The sequence below is a fragment of the Poecilia reticulata genome, chromosome 14 (assembly GCF_904066995.2).
Source record: "Poecilia reticulata chromosome 14, P_reticulata-male-v2, whole genome shotgun sequence".
Lineage (NCBI taxonomy): Eukaryota > Metazoa > Chordata > Actinopteri > Cyprinodontiformes > Poeciliidae > Poecilia > Poecilia reticulata.
This window is the reverse complement of record NC_088843.1, coordinates 7,298,109-7,325,528: the sequence shown is the minus strand read 5'-3', so window position 1 is coordinate 7,325,528 and position 27,420 is coordinate 7,298,109. Positions and strand designations below refer to the sequence as shown.

Below are 27,420 nucleotides of genomic sequence, written 5' to 3'. Positions count from 1 at the left end.
GATAGCAGACTGCTTTCGTTGTTTGCAACGTCTGAGATTTAAATCTGTGCTTTAAATCCGTGATTTAAATCACAGCAAAGGCTGGACCTTGCAAACTCCTGGAACAACAACATCTCAACCTCCATTTGAGCAGTAAAAGGCCTGGCATCTGACAAACCTGAGAGCAGAACGTGTAAGCTACAGTAAAAGACAGAGACCGGTGTAGAAAGGCAATGATGGACTAAACACAGCATACTTTTATAGGCAACTAAAGCACGAGAGAAAACATGCAATAGTGTAACTATGATATAAGATTTAACAGAGAAGAGACAAATTTAATCACAATGAATTTGTCAATACTGAAAAATGAGCCCTCTCCAGAAATAAAATAATCACCATTACAATTTACACTAAGCACAGAGGGATTTTATATATAAAGGAAATAAACAAAATTGCCATTAAGCATTTTATCAAAATTATTTTTTATATATTTGAACTGAGAATGCCAGGGTACAAAAGAGAGACACAGAAATACAAGAGCTGGAGGTCCTTTCAGTTAACATAATACGGTAAACTTTAGTAACAATGATTGGCCACTAGAGGGCACACTGATTAAGAAGTAGTGTAAGAGGTCAAGTTTGTATCAAAATATATTCATTCACCACATATCTTAATATATACAAAACTGAAATAAAAACATGCACATAATGATTAAGTAAATCAAAGCAGACCACAGCTGGTTGAAAATATGATTCATTTAAAATATAATAACATAAGAAAGTATCAAGAAAATCTTAAGTACATAAAAAGCAACTGTAGATGTGAAATATATAACTACAATAAATGTAATAGCTAACCTAAAAGCCACACATGAAGAATCAGGAAAAAGATCAGGAAATGAACTTAAATCTAATTGTGCTACATCATCAGTAAGTTCTGTATAATTTGTTAACTTGACCTCTGTCAATGATTTAGATAATGGTGTTTAAGATAATAAGTAACAAGCCAAACGTTCAACCATAGCAAGATGTGCTTCAAAACAGAACAAGAAAACAAAGTGTTTTTCTAAAGTTATTTATAGTATTACATAGAAAAATGTGGATGACTTTACTACTAAAACCTCCTAATGAATCGAAACGCTGGCCAGGTGTAAAGCTTCGCACTTTGGAAAGATTCTAAAGTGTTTTCTTTAAAAAGTAAAAAAAAAAAAAAAAATCTTACGGTTAAATGAGGTTAGATTTATGTTGGTAGGTTTTTAACGAGCTAGGACAGATCTGTGGTTCCTACAAGAGCTTTGTCACTGTGGTCGACCGAGGGAAGGAGACCACAATGACTGCAAGAAAAATGAGAGCCAAACTGTTGAAAAGGTAAACATAGCGCACTGTGCCAATGCATAGACTTTGGGATTAGTTACAGTAATTTGCAGAAATCCTCAGTCATTTATCATCTCTTTATGGCTCACTTCTAAACAGCCACATTTTTTTTTCTAAATATGTTAGTGCCAAAATTAACAATAGTTTTCAATGCTATCTGGATCTTTAAAAGTTTTTCTTGGCATGCTGACTGCAGGATTGTTATTTTTAATCCAGTACATGACCATTTTCAAAGCAATGTTTTGTATGTCTGCATTTTGGTCTGATCATGTGGTGATTCTTGCACGAACCCTAGGCAAACACTTTCTTCCACTACTATGGCAGAATGGTGGACAATGACCATTCAAGTCAGCAAGCCCAGACTATAGACCAGTGGTTCTTAACCTGGGTTCGATCAAACCCCAGGGGTTCGGTGAGTCGGTCTCAGGGGTTCGGTGGAGCCTCTGCCGCGAAGATAAAGACACACGTGTGTAAAGTCGTGATGACGCGCCGCTTTGCCATCACTTGCTCCAGAGGATTGCGTTACATTGCTTAGCCAATCAGAGCTGCGGAGCATGGATTTGAGCTTGTGTCTTTCAGCATCTTTTCGGGGTTGCTACTGCCTCTAGTGGCGTGGGGGTGGTAACACAGCTAATATAATTACATTACTAAATCAGAATACCGCAAAGTATTTTGTGTGCCGGGGGGGTGAGTTAAGAAGGGTTCGGTGAATGCGCATATGAAACTGGGGGGTTCGGTACCCCGAAAAAGGTTAAGAACCACTGTTATAGAGAATTAGAGGGATGAATTTAAGATGGATGTAATCCACAAGTAAAAAACAAGCAAACAATGAAAACACTTTAATTTAGAACTAAATAATAAGCTTGGAATCAAAATCCACCTAGCTACTGACGGTATTCAGCAACATTTAATTACAGTGGGCAAAAAGGGACACTAGTTGATCATAAAAAGAAATTGTAGAAAGGTTGTTTGGGGACAACTAAACGATTTGTTTTGCCCTTTTGACATTATCAGGAGAAAGACATCCGATCATTGTAAAGAACTGCTTCAACCTATAAACCGCTTAAGGGCAAAATCACCCGTTTTTTTGTTACCCGTAACAAACCACCATTGCAAAAGAATATTTTGGAATTTACCATTGTTTCCACCAGACTTGTAAAAAAAATACCAAGAGTAGTGAAAAAAGTTTTACATCAAAAACATTTGCATCGTTATCTAAAATCTTTAGATGCATCAACTGAAGAAAAATATCTGCATATTTATTACTTTTAAAGAGATAAAATTATTTTGGAAAAAAAGCAACAAGCCAAATACAATGTCGATAGCAATAATAGCGATATTGTCTATTTGGTTTAAACTATTTTTTATTTAAAGATTTGGGGGATTTTTTTTAATTCAACCTACACATATATGCACCATTTCTTTTTGAGAACACAGGGACAAACCATAAATGGTCATTTTTAGGTTTACAAAGTTTACAGAAGTAATTATTCCTTTAAAAGATAAATAAAGTTTCACCTCTTGAGGGCAAACTATTAAAAAAAACTGATTTATAAACTGGCTCAGGGGGACACCTGAAAACTGCCCGATCTTTTCTGATCCTTAACTGTCATTTCTTGCATGAATGATACCTTGAGTGCTGAATCAAAACCAAACTATCTGTAATCAGTACAGAACAACTGAGTCCATATTTGGATTGAGTATTTAATTTTCATGCTTATAATTATCTAACTGAATTTAAAAAAAATTAATGAAAAATAATACAAAACATGTTCATCCAGAAACTCATAAAACTTTTTCTGAAGCACTTATGTCACCCCGTAACAGAGTTTTTACTCACTGGGCAGTAAGTAAAAAACTGTAATGCTGTAAAAAAAAAAAAAAAAAAAAAAACTGGTGACAAATAACATTGTGGATTTGGGAATGTAAATAAAATAACTCAATGTGATCCCTTCCAAATAAATTTGAGTTAAATAGAGAATAAAGTAAGCAATAAATGTAAAGAATCTACTGATCACAGCAATTACACTGTCTGCAATCTCTGGACATTTCTGTCCTTTGGTCACCGTGCATGATAATGTCCTAGCGAATGCAAAAAGAATACTGTACAGCTTAATGATCATCATAGTCTGTGGCACTGTGAGTTTGCTTCAGCATTTCTGTCATGTGCTTGTATCTGTGTGTGGGTTAAGCGTATCTTCCTGAGATGCCGAGGTTTTTGGATGGAGTGATGGTCCGTGTTGTGATAGAAGCGCATCTATCTGAGGAACCAATGAGGACAGAGGGCAGTCTGAAGAGGTGCAACTGGCTAACACCTGCAGCTGGTCTGGGTGTAGGTTTGCTTCACTGCAGACCCTCCGACACAAAGAGTTTACAGTGTGACACGTTTCCATTTTCCTCTGGGTCAGCCGGCTCCTCTCCAAGATCAGTTTCTCCCTCTCCGTCTTCTGTAGCAAACATGTACAGAAAGCACAACCTGATTGACAAATGTCTGATGAAAAATAAGATCATACCAAAAAAAAAAAAAAAAAGACTGCCTTACCAGTTTGTTGATTTCACACTGTAGATTATATATACAGTCCAGTTTTCTTTTGCGACAACGCTGAGCTGCGAGGCGGTTTTTGCTGCGGCGTCTAATATCATGGACAAACTCTAGTTGTTCTTGGGTAAGAACCTGTTGCTTCAGCAGCTGCTGGAAGTCATTTCGGTTCAGATTCACAATCCAATCCACAGAGAATGGCAACTGCACCTGAGAAAACCCCGGAAAAATGAAGGTTATGAACAAAACATAAATAAAAGGGGCATCTTCAAAGACATTTATGCTCTTTGATGCTAATATCTTGTACGCCCATGTAAAACTTTCTGTAAATGCAAAACATGAATGGGAAATTGAGTTTGCGTTGCTATAATTTTTCCAAGCTGGTAAATATTACACCTGGAAATCTGCTGAGGTAAGCATGCACCAGGAAACATCACCATCAGATTCATTAAGCAGCATAAATCTTGTGAAGCTTTATCTGGCACAAATCATTTAAATACATTACTCGTGGGAAGAACTTATCCTTATCTGCACACCCCTTATCTGTATTTCTCACCCAATCTTCTTAGCAACCTAAGAAACTTCTGAAAGCTATGAAGTGACCTCAGTTTGATGCTCAGTGAAAAGGCTACGCTGTGAATTTTGGCTGTATTGGACTCTGAACCAGACAGCCTGTTCAAACACACACACACGTGCACACACACACGCATACACACACACACACACGCATACACACACACACGCACACACAGACATACACACATACATCTTGTCTACTGGGTGAATAATTAACTTGACAACATAACATATCTGCTTTACATGAATGCAGACACACATTCTACTTTACATGAATGTTTGTTCATGACAAAGTGAACCTGACTTGACTCTCTTATCTTAGAAAATATGACGACATACTGTACAGGTGGTAGACTATGTTTCTTTTTTTTTTTTTAAAGGTAGAGCCAAAATATTGAAGATGTATTCACTAAACAGCACACAGTAGTGCATAATTGTAAAATGGAAGAGATTTGAAACATGTTTTTTAATTTTTTGTTTCAAAAGGGTAAGTATGCTTAGAGTGATATGCACTTGTATTAGGCTTTGAACACACCATTCTTAATTATGGTGGTGGCAGAGAAATGCTGAGGAAATGCTTTTTGTTGTATAAATTGTAGCATACATCATCCTTGAAGTGACACATGGCAGTGGCAGCATCATGCTGTAGGAGTGCTGGGTAAAGAAAACCTTGTTTTCAACTCGGAGTCATACAGTACTTATTGGTGTAAAATATAAAATCCTATGAGATGCATTGAAGCTTGACAGTGAAACTGTTCACTGCTCACCTGTAGCGCCCTCTCAGCGGTGGAGAACTCACTGTCTCCCTCTGTTTCCGTCTCAGAATCTCCATCCTCCCCTGAGTTTACAGACGACCGAGTTGTCCCCTCGCTCTCAAACATTGGACAGTTCATTTGGTCAAAATCCTGATAAAACGGGCACCCAGTTTTGGTGGAATCGAGGTTTGACCACTGTAGAGATGAGCCCTGCACGCATTCTCCACATGCATCTGTGGAGCACCCTGCTTTATAGTCCAGGAAATTTTGCTGGTAGGCGTCTTTACTGAACCTGAATTGCTCGCGGAGGTGATCAGCCGTTTCCGTCTTCACTGTGCTTCTCTCTCTGGAGTTTTCTCTAATGATAGCTGCTCTTTCCATGTTTGACATTTGTGCACTTTTTCTTCCTTGTTGACTGACATCGTCTTGATTTTTTCCCTTGTCTTCTGACATCTCATTTTGTTGGGAAGAGCATGAGATTATTGTGCCAGAGACTCTTGATGTTTTACTTTCTGTATTGTTGACAGCACACTTTTCATTCCCCATTGACTGAGTGATTGTAGCGTCCACACCCAGACACATTAAGGGGCAAAAGGGCAGTGATGATCTCTCACAGAGGATTGGGCTTGGCTTTGGTGAGAGTGCTTTTATTTTTGTTTTCTCTGAAGAAATGACTTCAGATGAGTACTCCATCTTTTCTTCATGCGTCATAATGTTCTTCTCCACTACCTTGCAACACTGGTTTCCCTCTTCAAATGTAGCTTCCTTAGAAATATCAACTACAACTTTACTTTCACAGTTCTCGCTTTTCACTTTGTGTTTTTCAGTTTTCCACACTTCTTCTACTTCAGCTTTGCTTTCTATACATTTATTGGAGTTTGGACTTCCAGTTAAATCAACCACGGTTTGTTTTTCACAATGCACCTTGTTGGGGCACGACAGGCAGGAGAGGGCAAAGCCATTCCTGATCTCTGATACAGCTGAATTGAAGGAGCATTTATCACTGGCAAACATTCCCTTCTTGCAAGCCAACTGGAACTTGCGATACTTTGGACCCTGTATGACTGGGTCATTTTTGCCTTCAGCTACAGCTCCCAAACTGCGTGTGCTATTTTGACTTCCCATTTTGTTGCTCACTGACTTGTTGCAGTCCCATGTCACGTCCCGCTTTGGTGATGAGTCAGCGACTGGTTTTACTTCTTTGTCATCCAACAACACGTCGTCAGAGTCTGTGGCGCTATTTTCTTTTGATAATCGCCTCTTGCATTCCTTCCGACAACAGGTCTTTCGCACAATGGGGGCAGAGCCGTTGCGACTCACGAAGAACTTTGGCAGGAGGAAATCAAAACATGCCTCGTCCAAGTCCCTGAACCCAAGGATTGAGGCTGAGCTTCGTATTTCTAAAACATTGTCTTTTCCAAAGTTGAGTTTGGATGTGTAGGCAAATTGCAGCAGTGGTTCAAAGCCAGCCACTGTCACCTGTTAAAAATGAAGCAAGACACATTAACAACATCATTTAGAGTACAGTAGATCAAAGTAATGTGCTTCTTTTTAAAATCTTTGTTACTTTATACTTTATAAGTCATTGTTGTGCAGTGACATTGTGTGAAAATAGGTCCACACACTTGTTGTTTGATTTAACAAGTGAAAAACATTGTAAGTTTCTGGTAAGCACATAAAAAGTTAATATAGTTCACGCAGTAGATAATTTGCTTGGCCTGTTGGTTTTGTAAGATTTAGTTGAAGACTACACCCAGTAGCTATCTTGACAGGGCGCAAAACAACTCCTGTCTCAAAAACATTAAAAGGATTTATGCAAAAGCAATATTATAAACTTTAATACTGTGCTCACATTTGCATTGAACAGTTATTTAAGCACAGCTTAGGATATTTACACAAGAATAGCAGGGAGAAGACGGAAGGATATTCCAGTCTGAAACACAGACTGGGAACGGAATATGTAAAACATTTCCAGTCAGAGTATCCTTCTGATATGAATGGAAAGTGTCTTAAAAGACGACATATCACAGGGTTTTAAATGTAACATTTTTTACACTTAATATGAGCTAATATAAATGTTTATAGGTATTTACTTTTATTGGGCACACTTAACATGTTCAGGTATGAAAATGAATGTAGTATACCCCCTCCTACAGTCATGTTCCCAACATGTTTGCACTTTAAAATTAAGTATCTATAAGTAATCAATTAAAACTAGATAGAAACTGCAATAAAAAAGTAATTTAGGACAATGAATAGTTTAGGACACACTAACATTTATTATCACTTAAAATAGCTATTGCTACATAGGTTTATTACATCGGATGCATGGTGATGTTGCTAAGCTAAGCATATTGATTAGGTCTGAAATGTTTAAATCTTAGACATTTACACAAATACCCACATGCCCAGTTTTATATAAGCAAGTTCCTCCTTTCTAAAATTGCAGAACCCCCCCCTCAACCTTCTACAGAACAATATTCTATGGACACAATAATCTAAAACTAAAGTATCTGGAAACCAGGACGGAGGACTTTTGGCATAAAAAACATTCTCCATAAAGAAACAACAGGATATCTGAAAGCGTTGAGGCTTGGGGATAGTTTGAGTCAGCAAGACCTGGACAGCTTACCATTACATGTCCCACAATGAATTCTAATGTGTATTTACAACTAAAGAAAAGTGTGTGACTGTCTGTAAAAACCACAGCAAAAGCTGAAGCAGAAACGGACACCAAATCTTGACAATGGCCAAAACATACCATGAAATCTACTAAAGATTGGCTAAGAATCTTTAGTAGAAAAAGCAAAGTCCTGGGACAAGTCAAAGTCTATATCACAACTCTGCAAATAGTCATCAGTATTTGTATAAAGAATCAACAAAGATGTAACAAGGATTTAAAGACTGAGAAAATAATGTTTCCCTGGACCTCTTCCCAGTGTGTGAAATTGGATTGGAATAGTTTTGAGACATTGTCTAAGTCAGGGGATACCATCTTTATAAGCCAATGGCGTCAATTTATAAGGAAATATGGAAAATAAAGACAACAAGAAATACACTCTATAACAGATGACTTTGTAGGAATAACTTAAAATTGTCTTGGAAACTTTTTGATCCAGCATTCTTTGTGAATTTTATTGTGAAAGCTTGAGTTGATATCTGTACAGGGGAGGATTACATCAGTTATATTTGTTAATTGGGAAAAACTATTTGCAGAATAACAATTAGTCGTTCTGTGATTAAAATGATACATTGAAATTGGTATTGGTTTGCAAAGCCAAAAACCTGCAACCTTTTTAAATTTTATTATTTTTATTTTTTTTTACATTAATTCCATGAGATCAACAAACAAATTATGTGATAATGTTCAAAATATAACTAAATTAGTTAAGTGAAGTTGTCTTTTTGGTAAGGGTAAGTTTAGTTGCTGTCAATTTTACAAACTGACTGTTCGTGAGTCATCAGAAAAAAAAAAATCCCCGGGACTGGCACTTGAGGAAATAAGGGTTTTAGTTATGTTTCTCACTTCATTTTCAAACAGATTTGTGGTTTCTGAGGCAGAAGAGTTTTTTTGTATAACTTTTTTTTTTTTTTTTTTCCTGTAACACGGCATCCTGAACCGACTTCTCACCTCTTCTGGCAAAGTGATCACTGCTCCGTGTTGAGTCGGGGAAGAGATCTTTTGCAAGAAGTACTCGCTACAGGAAGCGAGCACAGAGCGGTGGGCTCTAAAACTCTGACCTTCCACCAGCACCGTCACGTCACACAACATGTCCCGGCAGCGCTGCTCATTCAGGCGGTGCAGCACCTGGGAGGAATGTACTGTGGACTCGAATGTAAACAGAGACGACTGCGGGGTAAGCCCAGCCATCACAGACATCTACGTGTATACAAAACACACAAGCACACACAGGTTAACCACTCCCACACTGCTAAAACCGTATTTCACACATAGATATGTTATCACTTAATAGAAAAGGGAAAAATAAAAAGTGCCTACCTTAGAAAGCTGGCTTTGCTCACCTCTCTTAAGGTGCTAAAGAAAGTTCCAGCAGCCTCACAGACATGGATTTTGGTAGATGGAATGCCGACTAACCAGGCTGTTTCCCAGAACGCCTTATCACAGCTCAGCTACAAACTAAAGGCTGAGCTTGACTCAGTCATATGGCCTGTGAGTGCGTATGCGAGAGGGAGGGAGGGAGGGAGGGAGAAGCCCTGGGAGTGTGTGTGTGTGTGTGTGTAAGTCTGTGTGTGTATATGTGTTGTAACCACCATGGGTGTAACAAAGCAGAGCTGACTCATACGCTCCTCCTGATAAAGGATGAGCTAGCACTTTTCACCCCACTGGATCTGTCTGGTAAACAGACTTTTCCTTGGAAATCCACCCTGAGCACAATAAAGGAGTCTAAGATGAAGGCAGGCGATAAAGTCTGGATTTCAAGAAGATGAGGCAACTTATATCAAACAAAGACTGCAGAAAAACAACACACACAATGACTTTCTTCAGGTGATACAGTGAAGTGAAAAAGAATACAGAACTCTTCTATTTTACTAAATGTAATGTTAGAATGAGATAACGAGGCTGTTATGTTAACATGTTTAAAATAAATTTCAGTTTGTAATTTGACAGCTTGAAATTGGACATCTGTTTCTTTAAGAAGCACCTACTCATTCCAACACTCCTCCGCGTTGGACTGATAAGTAAGTTGAATGATAAGCTCAGCAGGTGCGGAGTTTCACCAGATGTTTGCCAATTGCTGCTGCTTGTTTGATGGAGCTGTGCGAGGGACACTTAGTGAGTGTCCTGCAGCTGCAAGGAGGAGCTTTGAGTGAATCGCTTGGAAATAGAAAGCGTGCTTGAGATCAAGGTCATAAGCTCATTACTGGATGTCCTTTTTTAGCAAAAGCAGCCCACACTAATGCCACTAAGTTTGACTCTTATGCTTTTTCGTTTTCTTCTTCTGAAATGCTGTTAAGTTTCCAAGATGTAATGGAATACATATCTTACAAAATGTTCCACATCGACTGTCCACAGAATATTGTTCCAGAAATATCTGTGGTCATCAAGATATAGTTCTCTTGGACTTGGACATCTTCTATGGCTGCCATACTTCCCCCATCTCTTACTTATTTATGAATTATTGACACTGATCAGAGCCAGCCGCCATTTTTTGTGCTCTAAATAAGTTGTTTATGTGCTCTAGGAGTGTTTTGGAAGCCACTCTTTTTTTCCTGTCCTGGGAAGATTCAGCACTGCTCCATGTTTCATTCATTTATGAATAATGAATCTGACTGTGGTTCACTGGAGTTCACTGGAGTTATGTGTTGCGTCTTTCCTTCATGTTGTCAGACAAGTTGTATTTTGGAACTTTGGGTGTGGTTAGTAAAATTAAACAGTTTTCCAAAACTGTTGTTGGGTTGCAGTTCATTCATGATTTAACGAGAGGAATGTATTTTTTTATTCCATAGGGGCAAGTTTAAAACTGCTTTTTGTACTGATCTTGATTAGCTTTGTTTTAAATCATCTATTTGATGATTTGAATAATCTAAGTGTGACAAAAGCGCAAAAGGAGAAGTAACCTGTGAGTGAAAAAAACAACACTGCAAAGATTTCCTCTAAAGAGCATTGTTGTCTGTGTTGCGTATGTAATGTGTGTCTTTGTCCTTTACGAGAGTAATGACTGATTACAAAATGGTACAATACATGTCAACAAATTTGTTCAAGCTTAATAGATCCTCTCAAGCTTAAGGTTTTGAAGAAAGAATAGAAATAAAAGACGGTTTTGTATGCAAACTGTTGTATGATGACATTTTACAATGGTAAAAGTCAACTCCTAAAGTAGCTACAGCAAAACACGCTATGGTGATCATTACCAAATTAAGTTGCAAGTGTCACATGATTTAAAAGAAGAAGGAAGCCAGAGACAGTTAAACGAGCCAATCAGGTGAGTGTTGCGTAATTCCAGAATAAACTCATTCGTCATTAAAAAAAACTTCTTCCTTTTTCTTCGTAAGGCTGACAAAGAGGACACAATACAACTGTGAATGACTTCAGAAATGAAACTAAGGAAGTGATGCTGTTGTTACAATAAAATGTCTTTTTATTATCAGAGGAAAAGAAACAGCAGTTAATGTTGTTTACTTTCCTATTTACAGGATAACACTATTCCACTGACACCACTGATCACAAAATGTAAATGATCATTTACAACTCTGGCAGCGGATACTACTAATATATATTTTTTTTCATTCTCGTAATTCCTTCCAAAGAGTTTGGTAATTTAATTTCCCTCACAGTTTTTAACACTGAAATTTGCGATAACATTTTGGACCATAGCCCACCATTTTTAGCTCCCTTAGATGAAGCATCTGACTTTCCACAGGACCTGAATTTGCTTTACAACATCAGGTTACAGTCACTCAAGCTGCATAAGTAGGCTTGACTCATAAAACTCATAATGTTTTTTTTTTTACATTTGTCATGTTACAGTAACAAAATTCAATATATTTTACTGGGATTTTATGTGACTGACCAACTCAAAGCAGCTCATGGTTATGTAAAGTAAGGAAACTGATGCACATTTTTTTTGGAAATTTTTTTTTTAGAAATCAAAAAATTTAAAGTACGACTTTTTATACTTTGCCCCCTTTTATTCCAATACCTCGAAAAAATCCAGTGCATTTGATGACTTTAAAACTGTTCAACCTATCAATCAAGACCTCAAACCCACCACAAAATGGGCAGAATGAGGACTGAGAACAGCAGCTAAGAAGCGTATGTTAACTTTGGATGAGCTCCAGAGATGAACAGCTAAAATGGGAGAATTTGTTGATAAAATAAAGTGGCACATTCCACAAATTGAGCTCTTATAGAATGGTGGAAAGAAAATTATTGTTTTTAGAGAGCCATAGAAGTTTCACAGGTCATTTAGGGGGACGGTAAACTTGTATAAGAAGCTGTTCTTGTCAGATTAGACTGTAATAGCACCTTTTGGCGTACATTGTATGCACAATGTATGGTTAAGATACAAGTCGACCTCAACACGCCATGTCCACTGTCCACTGTGAAACAGGGTGTTGGCAGTGTCTTCCTTTTGTATAGGTTTTCTTTGGAATTCAAAACAGAGCAAAACATTTTTTTAAAATCATATTAGATGCTGCAAAAAACATAAGCATACAATCTAAGCAAAAAGGGAAATGTTTGGGGTTATGTTTTAGAAGGTCCTAGTCGAAGTGCACACCTATTTTGATTGATAAAATACACTCAACATCTCCAAAGACCCAAATGACTTACAATTTTAAATGCACTGAAAAATGATTAAAAAAAATTTTGATTCAGAGAGATTGAATAAAAAAGCACATTACGCAAATTGACTGCGATTTACTGATTGACACCTGAAGCCAACTGTATGTTGTTGTTGTTATGAAAGTGAATTAGTTTGAGTGCAATCCAAATGGGTTGGTCTATCACTTAAAGTTTAAATAAAATACATTGAATTTTGCGATTATAACCTGACCAAATGTAAAAAAGTTTACATGATATAAATACTTTTGCAATACATTGTTCTCTGTTATTATGACCAGTATGGCTCAGCAAATAAAAAAATAAAAACAGCACCCTAAAAATCTATCATTGCTGACTAGAATCACTCTAACAACTTCTCAGTGATGACAAGCGTACATCTGAGGTTCACGCAAATGACTCAGATCATCCACAGAAACGGTCCTGTCAGTGTAATTAGACAATTCAAAGACTGCACATGAAAACAGTCTGCTGGTCGCTGGTCTGGTGTCAGCTGAAAGTCTGATAGACTCAGGTTCTGGGAAGTAGGAGGTCAAGAGGGGTCTTGCCTTGTTCGATTGGTGAGGCAAAGCCTCTCCAGCTGCTCCCTGCGCTCACTGTGGAGGGTCACCAGTGTGTGGTTCTCCTCTGTTAAGCGCTGAAACTCCTCATCGAGACGGGCGATCTCTACAGCAACCTTCTCATCCTCCACCAACTCCGCCAGCAGCTTTCGCCTGAAGAAATGAGAAAGACAAACCTTCAGACTTTTCTTTTTATGGTGTATCAAAAAAGAACATTTCATTTGTAGTAAGAAACGCTGGCAACTCTCCCTGAACATGCTGGACTTTCAATAATTACCGTATTTTCTGCACTATAAGGCGCACCTGATTATAAGGCGTACCTTTAATGAATGGCTTACTTTTAAAGCTTTTTTCATATATAAGGCGCACCGTATTATAAGGCGCATAGAATAGACGCTTCAGTCTGGGCTGCCACCCGTCCCGTACGCAATTCTCTACAAATGTGGATATTCAATTAAAAAGTGGTCCCGAGTACTTTATATAGTAGTCTGCCCCAGTCATTGTTTCACTCACGGTGTTGGTGTTGCGATATTGTGCCCAACTGCTTTCTGGGTGACACAGACCAACCGACACGCTGCCATCGCAGTCTGTCTCTCTTCCCCCGACCTCCCCCGGCTTTAAATGTATAAGGGCTGGTCCCTCTGGTCCTTTGGTAACCCTAGTCGAAGCACCACGGATAAATGTCTAAAGCCACTTTGTTGACATAAAGAATGTCAACAAAACAGTCCGACTCGGGTTGACGAGGAGAGCCTTCCGCGACTGGGCCGGATGATGGTGACCCTTCTCTGTTCCGCACAGCATGTTTGTGGAGAACGTGGTGCTAAATGACCTGCAGATGACCTGATTATCAGGTCGGTAGGTAGATAGGTCAGTCAAACTTTATTAACAAACCAGCGTTCTGACAACTATCCCAGCATGCACCGCTCACTTCTTCTTCTACGAGCAAAAATGAAGTCGGCGGCTGCTTACCGTAGTTGCTAGACCTGTTGTGGCTCAATATTGGTCCATATATAAGGCGCACTGAATTATTAGGCGCACTGTCGGCTTTTGAGGAAATTGAGGGTTTTTAGGTGCGCCTTATAGTGCGGAAAATACGGTACACATAGGTAACATTTCTTTCACAAAGGTGAAAGAAATTGAAACATTTTGTGGATCATATCATATTGTGAGTAGAATATGTTCCTTATCTTATAGATTTGTACAAAAGGAATGCAATACTAATTAATTCAACATAATGGTTGATGCCCCTTTTTCCGTCTTAAAGCATATCTCAAATTCCTAATTTCTCAAAACAAACATTTGTCTTGACTTGGAATTCTCTAGTCCGGTGGTGTCCAAACTTTTTGCGCTGTGGGTCAAAATTGCCAAGCTGAAAGCACTCAGGAGCCACAATTAGCTTAGATTATTTTAGTTAAAAATGCAAAAGTAATTTTTTTGTGAATTATTTTCTTTTTACCCACACAACAATTTAGCATGTATTTTAATTAAAAAGCTCTGAAAAGGGTTCTCAAAGCTGTGCAGTTTCCTCACTTGTTAGTCAAGGTATCATTTTTAGTTTATTCACAGCAACAAAAGTGAGAGCTGTCTTTGAAAACCCTCCACTGTATTTAGCCTATTTTAATTGCTGAGTGTGACTAAGTCTATTCTTCAGTAAAAAGTCAGTGGAAACTTCAACCTCTCTATTTCCAACAACATTTCTATTTAGTTCATAGTCCACAAAGGTGGGATCTGTACAGCAAACCTGAAAAGGGAAATGTCCCAAAGACCTGATGATTATTTGCTTAAGCTATCTCAACTGACTTGTTTCAATATGTAAGAACAGAGTGAATTCTCCAGGGGAAAATGGCTATTTTAGTCATTTAAGAAAGGTTTCTTGTCCTTTTGTTATTGAACGGCAATAGATGAGTCATTAAATTGAGGGCTTCACTTTTTGTCTCATTTGTTCTTTCACCACAACACTCCTAAATGTGTACTTTTCCAGCCTGATATTTTTCTTCACCACTGGTGTCAAGAATCATTTCTCTGATTTCTGCCACATTAGATTTCATACTGACATTAAACTCTTACAGCTCAGATTTAAATAATAAAAAAACTCTTGTTTGGATATACAAGTTTATCTATCTTGCAAAAAAAAAAAAAAGCTTGCTAAAGGCTTTTTATGTTTGATGCCTATTTAACAGTGCATTACTATTGTTGTTTACTTAGAAATCTCCTATATAGTTTCTGTGAAAGGCTTTGAAAATATCAATAGGTTTGGTTTTGTTATTTTATGAATATGAAGCTCCTTCCACTGGCAGACTGAGAAATTCAACGACTAGTGAATCCTGGACTGAACGCCAGTAGGCAGATGCTACTAGTAGGAGGATAGGTTCAGGAGCTCAACACAAGAGTATTAGTTTTTATAATGATGGAAGGGGAAGCATACAGTAAATGTCGTAATTATGTGGAAGTCTTACAGTCAAAGTGGGAGGGACTGTCAAGGTTTTTTATTGGTCTGATGTATTATTCTAATCTTTAATACCATGTCTTCATTAACTCTAAACTTAAAGTAATCCTAATTAGCTAAATAAAGGCTTGAAAGCATGAGTCTTTGTGTAAATAGTCTATATTATGTGCTTGTTTCACTGAGTCATCTCAGTTACTGAAATAAATGAAGGAATTAATAATATTCTAATTTGACTGCTGGTGCCATACCAGATGATCATCTCTGGCAACCGCAAATAGATTTATTGTTTAGAAATGTGGTTTCTGTGGTAACCTGGCTAATGAATTAGTGATTACACCTTTGGTTATAACTTAAATTAAAGTGTTTTGTCTTTTACAGTGTTTTCTTTTTGTTCACTAAAAGGCCACAACCTCCTTTCTGAAATATTTGTGAGTTTCTGAATATGGAAGTAAGCAGGAAATCATGTGTGCGCACATGTGGGGGTATGTGAGTGAATGTTTATTTTTGTCACACAAAGTGGCTGAAAAGAGGAAGAAGACATTTTTTAAAAACCACATTCATATGCATGTGACTTTTAAAACTTTCACATAAACCTGTACATTACCAAATACGTTTTTGAGAAGATCTTACCACAATATAACATGTGTCCCTTGACTTATTTTATTGAAATTTTAAATCACATAGTAATACAAACAATACTGAAGAGTGGTAAAGTCCTCAGTGTTTGCTTTGCTTTCATACAGACTAAGTGTAGCAAGACATTTGAGAAAAGATCCTGTCATTTTCTTGAAGTAATATCCCTGTTGTCATTCTTGCAACACTTTTCTAAAATATGAGAAGCAAGACTCAGTATTGCATAATACATTTCTTTCAATGATTGTGAGCAAAAGTCGAAAGCATGTTCAGTACTGAGATAGTTGTAGCCACGTTATTTAGACAGTATTTTGTCATTTCGTCCTTGTATATCTGTTGCTTGTTTGCTGCGTTTCAGTTAGATGTAGAGTCTTTGTGTACTGGTAGATAATGGCAACAAGGAAGAAGTGTGTGTGTGCAGCAACGTGACTCATCATGTTTTATCTTATCTAGGGTTAGTCTTCATGCAACTCTTTATTTAGGAATCCTGAAGTGGGTTGTTTCAGTGCAACCCCCTAATTGGGAAACCATGAATCCTGCAGCAGTTTCCAGTTAAGGAGGGCTGCATTAGCTACAGACCCATGGTGCCAGCAGTGTAGGAGAAACTGCATACAGAAATTCAACTCAGCCATGTGTATTTTTGCTCAGTTGTTTTCAGAATTGCATCACATGTAATTAGTCTTCCTTATCCATTCAAAGATTGGGATCATTTGCGCATATCATCGAGTCTTACTTGCGTTCCTCGAGGACAGAGATCTCGTGTTTTACATGATGGAACTCTCTGGCCATCCTGCAGTGCTCTTTGTACACCTGAACACTCTCTCTTAGGGACATGCAAGGCGGCACAGGCTGCAATACATTGGAGAGGCAGAGGAAGACATATGAAAAAGACAGATTTGTTTTATGTTGACCAAAACTGCTAAAAACATGTGACCCTGGACAGTTCCAAGTCACAAGTCAATCATATTGGAATACAGAGACACACAGAGTTTCACATTAAAATGTTGCAATAGAACAAGAAGCAAAATACCTGTTCATGGCTGAAGGAACAACAGAAGTACCACAAAACAAACACTTCACATTTTCTTCCTTTTATTAGTGGACAGTATAGAACTGCATACCTGTAAACGTTGTTCAAGGTCAGGGAAGGCCTGTGAAAGATCTTCCACATCTTTTATATCTGAAGAAATAGAGTTCATAATCTGTTAGGAATTATTGTTAAAAAAAACTGGGAATCACAACTAACCAAACTTATGTGCTGACTTATGAAGCTTTTTTCCTCTCATGCTTATATTGACAGGAGAAGCACCACCTGTGGTTCAAAAGCTCCCTCTAGTGGCTATTTTTGACTAAAATTTTAAAACCTAACTAAACAGTATGTGGCTTGAGAAAGATTTCTGATTGAAACCTTCAAGATTCACATGTCCGTCCTTTCTTTTTTCTTTTTTTTTTTAGTTAGACTGCAGCACGCTACTTGCCATTTGACACATTTTTTACATATGCAGTTGCCCTGCAAATTACAAACTTCTTTACTTTATGCACCAGAACCTTATGCGATTATGGTAAACTATAGTTAACTAAAATTGTAGGCCAATGTTTTTCTAGAATACTTTGCACATAAGAAAAGACAAAAAAGGAACAGAAGAAAAAACGTAAAGGTTCTGTTTCGCATGTAGCAAATAACCTATTATTTGCTACATGCGCCACAGAACCTTTTAACTTGTCCTCAATGCTTTTCTGTGAAAATGTAACACTATAGGTTCTCCTGTCTAGCACAACAACATTGTAACACAATGCTGCACTTCTAAATAAGCCATGTCCTCTGACTGAGCAGCAGTAATGAGCTGCCAGGCTGAAAGACATGCAGGTTAAGAATACAACTGAACAAGCACTGTACTTGTCTGCAATGGACAGGAAGATCAGCCGGACCAGATGTAAAGTCAAACAGGGAATCAGCCGTACAGAAACAGACAGGTTGTCTGCACTGTTTCGGTAGTGATGCATACCCTTCCGAGAGTTGTGGAACATGTGGAGAATCCCGGAGTGATGCAATCTTCTAAAATCAGGAGTATTAGTGGGCAAGCCTTTAGCCTTGGGCCAATTATAAAGGGGAGTAAATATGGTTCTCATGCTTAGGACTGACACAGTGTTGGGTTTGAACTATGTCAGGCATGAAGTCACGGAGGGTCTAAACGTTGATCCTCAGATGGAGCACAGCTCATCTCTTGCTGTGAAACATGAGTTCAAAGAAACAATAACATGATCTCAGAGGATCCAAAATATCCAGTTATGATTTGGAGGTAAAGATTCTGCATGGGCAGCTTTGACATTGTATGCACAATTGCCTTGAGAGAGCTGCATTCAGTGAACGAGCTTGGCAAATGACCTCTCAGACACAAATTTGAGATGGCCGTTCCTGGTATAGCTCTTCACATTGCTGCCTACGAGAAAGAGAGACAAGGCGGGGGGCATCAAGGATTGGGTGGGGTTGAACTGGAAGTGTTAACTGCTTATAAATATAGGCCAGTGTTCTAAAAGCTGAACGGTGAATCAGGCAGCAAGACACTGTTAGTATTATAAGAGAAACCTGACTCTGTCATTGCAAAGCTGCAGCTGCTGTCCCAGTGCCTGACTCTACTGCAGTAAAACATCCTGACAGGCAGCACCTAGGTCGAAAGGTATGCTCTTTCGGTTTAATATACATGTGAAGGTGGTAGTAAAAAGAGCAATTTAGAAAACTGACTATATGGGCCTTTGCAAGATCATTCAGAATGCCTAATGCATTTATTCATACAGCATTTCATAACAACTGAACTTACCTAATAGTTCTATAAAACTGCATTTTTTTACCTGGAAAGTAAGTAGGCCTAATGCCACCCCTTTAAGACTTCAGCACAACTTCACCTTTCTACATGCAACCAGAGCTACAAAGGAATAATATAGATCAAAGTGTATCTGTATGTTAGAATGGCTTAATCAAAACCCAGACCCATCCATCCATCCATTTTCTTACACCCTTGTCCCTTGGTGGGGTCGGGAGGGGTGCTGGTGCCTATCTCCAGCTAACGTTCCGGGCGAGACAAAACCCAGACCTAAATCCAATTATTAAGCTTTGACAAAATGTAAAATCCGTTGCTCACAAACACTAAATGCCTTCTGATTGAGCTTGTGTTATTTTGCAAAGATGAAGGGGCAAAAAATATCTGATTCTCAGAAAGGCACACCCAAAAAGACTGGTAGCCATGATTGCAGTGAAAGATGTTCTTCCCACGTATTGATTTGGTGAACTGCAGACAACTGTCAGACGGTTTTTATTTATTTTTTTACAAATTGGAAAACCAAATATCTTTCAACTTCTATCCTAGCTTTTGGTGTCATCACTCACAGAAAATCCCCCCAAAATATAAGCATCTGGTTGCAATATTACAAAATGTGGAAAAACCTCAAGGGGCTTTAGTGCTTTTTCTAAAAAAAATGAAACAGTAGTTTGGTGTCCATATATTTGCATTTTGCCAGTACAGTGCTGCGTTTGTTTTTAACATGCTGTGGTCATACAGAAATAGTGATAACACCTGTCTCAGACATAGTGTGGAAGAATGAACCCGCAGTTGAAGCGAGTGGGAGTTACTCAAGCTACAGTCGGCATGGTCTGTTTTGGTTGGCAGAATGTAATACACATGTTCCACACATAGTGGAAACGAACCAAAAGTAGTTTTGATCTGGTGTTAAATGACAAGCTGAGTAATCAGAGCAGCTCAAAACCTCAAAATAACTTGTTTCTAATCATTCTGAGATCCTGGAGCACAGGGGCAGGCAAGAAGTTTTGTACTAAAGGATTTGGCCATGTGTGTGTTCACAGTATGTACTGTATGTGCATGTGTGTTTACCTGATGTGTCATCGAGGCTGAAGGCTATTCTAACTTCAGATTTATCAGGAGACACTCTTCTGGTTGAGGTGATCATTTATCCCTTCATGGGGCAACAGGGAGAAAAAAAAGCTGTCAGAACAATTCAAAGCACAATTTGGAAGATGCAAATTTTAGAGATGGACAGATCAGAATTTTGTGGTTGATTTTTTATTTTTTTGCTACTGAAATTGGTCATTGTTATTTATAAGGAGAGGCTGTAATGTACCTCTACATGAGTGAGGTAGGAGTTGCTGTTATTTTTTTTTCTTTAAATAAAGACAGCTGAAATTTTAATGTTACTTTATTGTTACTTGTACAGAAGAGTCTCTGTGTATTCTTAAGAACAGAGTCTTGCCTTATACCTGACATGTCTAAATGCTTTAATTTAAGCACTTCCACATTAAGAATTTTTTATAACAGATGGAGATTGAAAACTTCACGATTAAAAACCTCAAAAATCCTATAATTTCCTTTTCACTTAGTAACAGCATCCACACTGAAAATCCAACACCAACCCTGTAGCACTTATGAGGTCAATTAACTGATCAGAAAATGTATTATTTTTATATATATATATATATATAGATATATATACACTGCTCAAAAAAATAAAGGGAACACTTAAACAACACAATATAACACCAAGTAAATCAAAGTTCTGTGAAATCAAACTGTCCACTTAGGAAGCAACACTGATTGACCCGACGAGGGTCCCCGTTGTCAATCAGTGTTGCTTCCTAAGTGGACAGTTTAATTTCACAGAAGTTTGATTTACTTGGAGTTATATTGTGTTGTTTAAGTGTTCCCTTTATTTTTTTGAGCAGTGTATATATTAGGACTGTAATGATACAATAACCTCACGATACGATACATGATATTCTGCTCACAATACAATATATATTGCGTTATTCAGCAAACAATACAATTCAATTCACTTTTGCGATTTTCTGAAAGATTGTAGAGGGACAGTGATTTTGGTGACATTTTGTGACTGTTATAGAGTTGGATTTAATTAATTTAACTGAAAACTGATTAAAAGCACCAACTACACAATACCTGGCTCTGGTTTGACATGGACACAGACTTAAAGTCGACAGCTGGACAAAATGAATAAAAGAAGTGGTGAGAAAACATGTTTCTTTTAATTGAAACAGTACAAACTGTAGCTTACATGCATTTGTAAAGTAAATAAAGTGCACCAAGTACACTGCTCTGAATAGTTTGATACTTTTTTAACCTTGACACTTAACATCTGAAGGAATCACTCTAAGCCTGATGACCGAATCACTCTCCCGGCGAAGCAAGCAGTGAGTGAGCTAGGTGACAGTTGGATGTTACGATACTTGCGGATTAATATCGATTTTTTTCTAGGAAAGAAAATATTTATGTATATCGCAAAATCGATATTATTGCACTGTCCTAATATATATGTATTCTTTAGTATCTAACGAGGCAGTTGTCTGATTGGTCAACAGCAACTCTAAGGTTTTTTTCCTTTTTCTCCTTTTTATTTAAAGGAACCGTCTTATTATAAGTATTTATAATTACTTACTAGTAGCTCTGAAATGCAAACACCATAGCAACAATGAAAAGTATGTATTCCTAAGAATGTGTCATTCTATATTGTTTTTTTTATGCCTTTTTTAGTCTTTTTTTATACTGTGGTATGTTTTTGTGTGCGATTTTGTTTATGTTTTGCATCTTAGAGCCTTCATATTTTCTGGTTTTAAAACATTTTTTTGGGAATTTCTCTTATTAAAATAAACATTTATAAATGTTTTAATTTCCAATTAGGCTATATTTAAACTACGTGCATACCCGTTATTTCAACTGGCAAGGTAAAATAAATACTGAACTCAGCAGGTGTCGCGTTGAATTGCAATGAGAGCCAGTGCCGACCCGTTTGATAAGTCATGTGATGAAACCGCTCTGCGGGCTCTTATAAATACACCAACTACACACAACCACCAGTTTCATCATGCATTTGAAGTTGCAGAGGGATTAAATAATTACAGAGCTTTGGCAGACTGGTGATGAGGGCTGCATGACCCCTTTCAGTGGAGGTGCAGGCTTTTTATATCTGGGCATTTGCCTCCTTTAACCCTGCTTAACTCACTCCACTCTCCCCCAACGACCTTCTGTAACGAAGCTGTCTCTTAAAAGGTTCACTAATACAATACATGTATTAATGATGGCGCTATCATAAAGTAGAATTTGTATATAGTTTTACGCATCAACACTGCAATGGATATGGTGTGAAGTATTTTTTGCATGAGGAGCTAGAAGGAAAAAATCGGTTCCGAAAGGGCATCGTTACCTGAAGCAGATCCAAACTAAGCCAGAAAAAGCTGTAGGCTTCTGAAAAGTTCAAATCCAAGTAAATCCTCAATTTGGGAGGGATTGGGGTCTTCCCTGTTGCCCCCTTGTGTCAGCCGTTGCCACTCCTGAGCAAATCCAGATCATCAAAAAATAGAAAAACTAATGTCTCCTTACTTCAATCTGTACTTTTACCAAAACCCCTTCATTATTTTGTGATTAGTAAGATTTAAGAAAAGATGTCCACTTTGCTCGCCTCAGCTGTTAATGTCATCCACAGCTTAAGTTTGCCTCGGCACGCATGTGTTATCCGCAGACTGCAGCCACGCGGAGTGGAGTAAACTCAGTTTTCAGGCACGCAGAGCGGGAATGCTGTTCACTGTCCCCCCGTGGCGGCTCAGACCCAATTAAATGTCTCAGATGACATGACTTTAGCCTGCAAACATGCCCACAGCTCCAACTCCGTTTTGAGTGACACAGTCATCCCACTGGGATGGTCGCTTTGCAATAGCACTGCAATGAGGCAGTTGTTCAGAGTAAGCATCTCTTATGTGGTCTTGTAGAGGAAAACAGAGTCTCGACGGCCCTTTATGTGAAAAAAACCCCAATATTAATATTTATTTAGTTTTTGAAAACTAAAATAAAAAATATATAAATTAAAAAAAAACATTGAAGTGAGACCACAAGAGTTTACTATAGCAAACTAGCTAGGCTCAAGTCTCCCAAAGTCAAACAAGCTCAGCTACTACCACAAAGGATTTTATTAATTAAGAATAATGTTTTGATTTATTTTACATACAACAAAAGTGCCAAATAGAGGTTACTCCAGCTCTTAAGTTCAACCCAAGTTCAAAGGATGGCATTCCAGTATCTGGGTAGCAGCTAGTAAACCGGTTTTCGCGCTTTGCAAAGGTTCTTGTTCCCAAGATGCAACGCATGAAGTAGAAAATACAGGAAAAGACACCTGTCAAAAATCACAGAAAGATCCTTCACATTTCTACGGTACGTTTTTTTTTTTTTTTTTTTTTTACAGAGTTTTAGTTATTTTGCAAAGGAAAATTAGCAACCATTTTAGTGGTTTAATATGAAAGATGGCCCCTTTGCAATAGCAAAAAGAAAAAAGAAAAGAAAAAGATGGTAGAGACATCCGGTAAAAGATGTCTGATTAAAACTTCATGCCAAAGTCTTCAGATTTATTTATGTATTTATTTTTAATAATGGAAAACATACAATTCATTGAACCTCACAATTAAGGAGAAATAAAATCCAAGGAAAATAAACATGTTTATGTGGTAAAATGCAGAAATATTGAAGGGGTCGAGTTTCATACTTTAACAAGACATTATACCTCGCTTTAATATACTAAATTTAATGTTTCTGTGACAGTTGTTTCATCAATTATTTGATCCTTCAAAATTAATCTCTTACAGTAACATGTCCATTAATGACCATAGTACTCAAACACATAAGACTTTTTTATTTGCACTGTAGTGTCTGTAGATTTCGTGTCAAGGATTAAATTGTTGCTTTCAGTAATTACAAAGTCAGTTTATAGACTATTCAATCATTGACAAGTGCAATCTGTTTTATTTAAAACTCTAACCTCTGGGACCTGATGTGTGTTACTTTTGTGTTGGAACTTGCAGTTGGATCTGAAGACCTTTTGCAAATCAACTAAATCAGCATAATAATAAAGTTTTTTGATGGAAAGAATGGTTAAGAACCTTTTGTTAAGTCTTGTAAATCTTGCATCCATAATCAGAAATAGATTGCTAGCATTTAATCTGGATGGGAGCTGTGCCAGGAAAAAGCCTTTACCAAGATCAAGACAGTGATTAGCACAGATGAATCATAAAAGAATGGATCATACCACAGCAAATGTATGTATGTGAGGTGCAGAGCACTGAATAGAAAAACCTGATGCAGCCGTTGAATCATAAAGATGTAAATGACATTGGTGCTACAGGTAGCTTAGACATTGCTGTCAATTTTTCATGAATTATGCATTTTATAAAATAATACTTCAGCATGATGAGTGTTCACTTCACAGAATAGGGGATAAGGTGATCATTTCCACATCTATATGCTCCCTGGAAAAGTGACTGAAGTAAAAGAAATAAAGGATTATGGAATGCATGAGGGAAAAAAAATACATGGCTGCATTTATATAGCTCTAGATTCCGCTAACAATTAAAATGTTTGCAGTGTAAGGTCTGCAATCCTTAGGAACACAATTATTATAAAGAAAGTTGTCCATTCAGCATATGAAGGAAAACGCTGAAACATTCAGCCACTTTAAAACTGCAGTAGGTCAGCAGTAGCGATCTTTCTCTGAACTCACTTTTCTGCTGCTGACCGATGCACAATGATTCACAATGGCAAGATCTGCTGAATCTAAAACGGCGTTAATTACCTGCTATGTTGGAAGAGGATTTATTGTAGAATGAAAAATAATTCATAACAGAAATTAATTATACATTTGTTGCAAGATCTACAGCTGACTCTTGCTGCTACTGCTGCTTCTAATATATTAATTGATGGTGTCTTCTGAAAGTTTCTTTGCTTAAAGTAAAAATTAGAGCAAGTTTTCTTTCAGATGGATGAAGTAGAGCGCTGTGTGATGACTGATGGGAAATTTTGTCATAACCTGCCCTGGCTCTAAGCTTCTGCCCTTCTGTGTCCCTGACTTGCCCGGGCTGTTTCTTGGTCTTAATGATGCAATTTGGTGATGAATCTTCTCGAACACATCTCAAAGGCATTTAAAGTTATGTTCATGTTGAGAATAAATTAGACACAGGTGGACTCTATGTAGTAATTTGGTTACATTTAAACATGGTTGCAAAAATGTTTGAATTAAAATTTCCAAAAGTAAAAAGGGCTAAATAAAAATGCACCTACACTTTTTATACTGGCACTTGGAAATAATTCTTTAAAGATACATGTAGCATTTGAGATTTTGACTGTGTACTTATGAATTGGGCAGTTTTGTTTTTACCGACAAGACCACTTCACATGCCCACCAGCAGATGGCAGCATTGACCCTGAATTATTTACAACCAGGACTTCAAGCACTCAGAAGAAGGGAGACACATTGAGGGGAGCAGATGGAGATAAAAGATACTGTATTCTTCTGAAAGCCTCCTCCTCCTCATTTGTCTTCATTGACAGGCTGTTGACACAGACCTGCCTTATCAGCCTCAGGGAGTCTTCATTTCATTGTGATGGATGGGACACACCCAGACATCTGCCATTTTTTATGCTGCAGTCATAGTTGAAATTTAATTCCCCTGTTGTTGTTTGTACAGTTGAAAACGTCACATGCTGATACACAAACTGAGCCTGACAAGTCTGAAGGATCCATAATAGAAATGAAATTTTTCTATATGGAATTTGATTTCATACAACAAAACTATTAATTTGGAATAATGTAAATTTTACCGTGCAGGGTTTTTTTTCATAAGAACCATTCTCAAGTGAGTGTTTTCTGTAAATCTCCTCTTCAATGCTGCAAGACTTCTGCATAAATAATCTCTTGTTTTTGGCTCAAAACCACAAACAGGTAAATGCCAGCATCCATTTGAAGTTTCTCCATCTGAACAGCAGAAACAAGTAAACTATTTTTTGTGTGTGTTTATTTCAAGACCAGTGATGCTGTCAGATTTTTCCTGGCATAAATCTCACAGGGATAAAGCATGTAAAAAAATGTAAACACGTCAATAGTGTCAGTCAGGTAACATGCCCACGACAAAGATGGACATGGATTCTTGCTTAGAGCAGAATGCCAAGGTCAGAATTGTAATCCCTGGCCTTGTTCAAGATGGATTAGAGGAAGATAAAAAAAAAAGAAAAGAAAAACTGCCTTTGGTTTTGATTAAGATTCATGGGGTTAGGAGATTAGAGGCAACCAAATGCTATTACACAGGACTGAGCCCAATCCCCGAATTAATCTAAATACAAAAAAAATTGGGGAAAAAAAGAGAAAACTCATTACATGACGAGATTAAGTGAAGCATGGTCCAATTCTTTTGGGAGGTGTACAGAACAGTCAGTTTACATAGAGGCACGCCAAAGTAAAAAGTCTGATTTGAGTGATTTAGAAACTATTTACACAAGCACATATTCCAGTTTCAATGTCACCCCATTAAGTGTTTGTCCCATTCTATTTTGTATTCAGACATCAGTGACAAAAACTAAGCCATATAAATGAAATATAATAAAATGTTGGATTTTTATTAAAGCAAAAATAAAAATATGCAATGGAAATACTGGCTATTTTTTCTTTTTTGTTTTCTCATGGTCAAAAATGAAACAAAAATTTTAACTTGATTTTGTTTTCATATTTAAAATCATGATAAAAAGAAAAGAAGCACACGCTAAGAGATGACTTGGTGAGATAAAGGTCATGCAAAGCATCATCGGATCACTTGCGTCCCATGAAAACAGCCAATTTGTTATTTTTTGCGGTTAAACTTCCATCGGCCTTTAGTGTATCGCAAAAAAAGAGAAAGCTATTTGATGAGAACACACTGTTCAGTGTTTCAAAATCTGTAAGCTTGAACTTGTTACTTTTGGCCTGAGAGATTAAAGAAAATCTTTAACCTAAAACAGATAACAGAGCAAATGCATGGCGTATTTTAAAATACAATCAGCTTCTCTGAAAAGCTCAGAATTAAGTGTCTACATTCTCTATAAGGAAAATACTAGAAGGCTGTGGCTCCCTCAAAGCCAATTACAACAATGTTCAGCTGAGTTTGTTTGCTCATACAGCAAAACAAAGATAAAGAACATTTTTAATTTGTAAGTGTTTAATGCAGCCACACTTGACAGATCATAATTTATCTGCAACCAAAGAGAATAGTAATATGCTACTGAAACAACTTATTAAAATTTAACATCTAACCTACCGCAAAAAGTCCAGGTCTTGCTTCACTACAGCGCCATTAAACACATGCTACTTTTTGTTAAAAACACCAGTAAAATCCACAACTATTAATTGGAAGCTTTTTTCTTTAAAGGAAATGTGCAGCATGTA

The 27,420-nt window shown here is 37.5% G+C and overlaps 2 protein-coding genes across 5 annotated transcripts; both read right to left on the bottom strand.

Annotated features, from left to right (window-relative positions):
- Positions 1–443: 443 nt before the first annotated feature.
- On the bottom strand, positions 444–9,407 carry bach1b (BTB and CNC homology 1, basic leucine zipper transcription factor 1 b). Of its 4 annotated transcripts, none has more exons than XM_017308481.2 (5): positions 9,246–9,404; positions 8,854–9,102; positions 5,235–6,701; positions 3,895–4,101; positions 444–3,799 (listed from the first exon to the last, which is right to left on the bottom strand). In XM_017308481.2, the coding sequence occupies exons 2-5, from the start codon at positions 9,100–9,102 to the stop codon at positions 3,515–3,517; spliced, it is 2,208 nt and encodes a 735-aa protein (XP_017163970.1). In that variant the 5' UTR covers positions 9,246–9,404; the 3' UTR covers positions 444–3,514. The 4 variants fall into 4 exon arrangements, with proteins under 4 accessions (XP_017163970.1, XP_008425440.1, XP_008425441.1 ...); XM_008427218.3 differs by having other exon boundaries at positions 9,223–9,403; XM_008427219.3 differs by lacking the exon at positions 9,246–9,404 and having other exon boundaries at positions 8,854–9,209.
- Positions 9,408–11,300: 1,893 nt separating this feature from the next.
- Positions 11,301–22,924, bottom strand: map3k7cl (map3k7 C-terminal like). The gene is made up of 5 exons (XM_008427220.3): positions 22,390–22,924; positions 20,052–20,133; positions 17,286–17,344; positions 16,898–17,013; positions 11,301–13,238 (listed from the first exon to the last, which is right to left on the bottom strand). Exons 2-5 carry the CDS (start codon positions 20,125–20,127, stop codon positions 13,058–13,060), a joined length of 432 nt encoding a protein of 143 aa, XP_008425442.1. The 5' UTR covers positions 20,128–20,133; positions 22,390–22,924; the 3' UTR covers positions 11,301–13,057.
- Between the last annotated feature and the right edge of the window lie 4,496 nt (positions 22,925–27,420).

Bases quoted from the DNA above. Each gene is read 5' to 3' on its own strand.
- bach1b (XM_017308481.2), bottom strand. From the start codon at position 9,102: ATGTCTGTGATGGCTGGGCTTACCCCGCAGTCGTCTCTGTTTACATTC. The intron at 6,702-8,853 runs GTGAGAAGTCGG...CATTTTTAACAG, and splicing joins TGATCACTTTGCCAGAAGAG to GTGACAGTGGCTGGCTTTGA. The intron at 3,800-3,894 runs GTAAGGCAGTCT...TGTTTGCTACAG, and splicing joins AGTGTGAAATCAACAAACTG to AAGACGGAGAGGGAGAAACT.
- map3k7cl (XM_008427220.3), bottom strand. From the start codon at position 20,127: ATGATCACCTCAACCAGAAGAGTGTCTCCTGATAAATCTGAAGTTAGA. The intron at 17,345-20,051 runs GTAAACACACAT...CTATTTCTTCAG, and splicing joins CAGCCTCGATGACACATCAG to ATATAAAAGATGTGGAAGAT. The intron at 17,014-17,285 runs GTATGCAGTTCT...AATGTATTGCAG, and splicing joins ACCTTGAACAACGTTTACAG to CCTGTGCCGCCTTGCATGTC.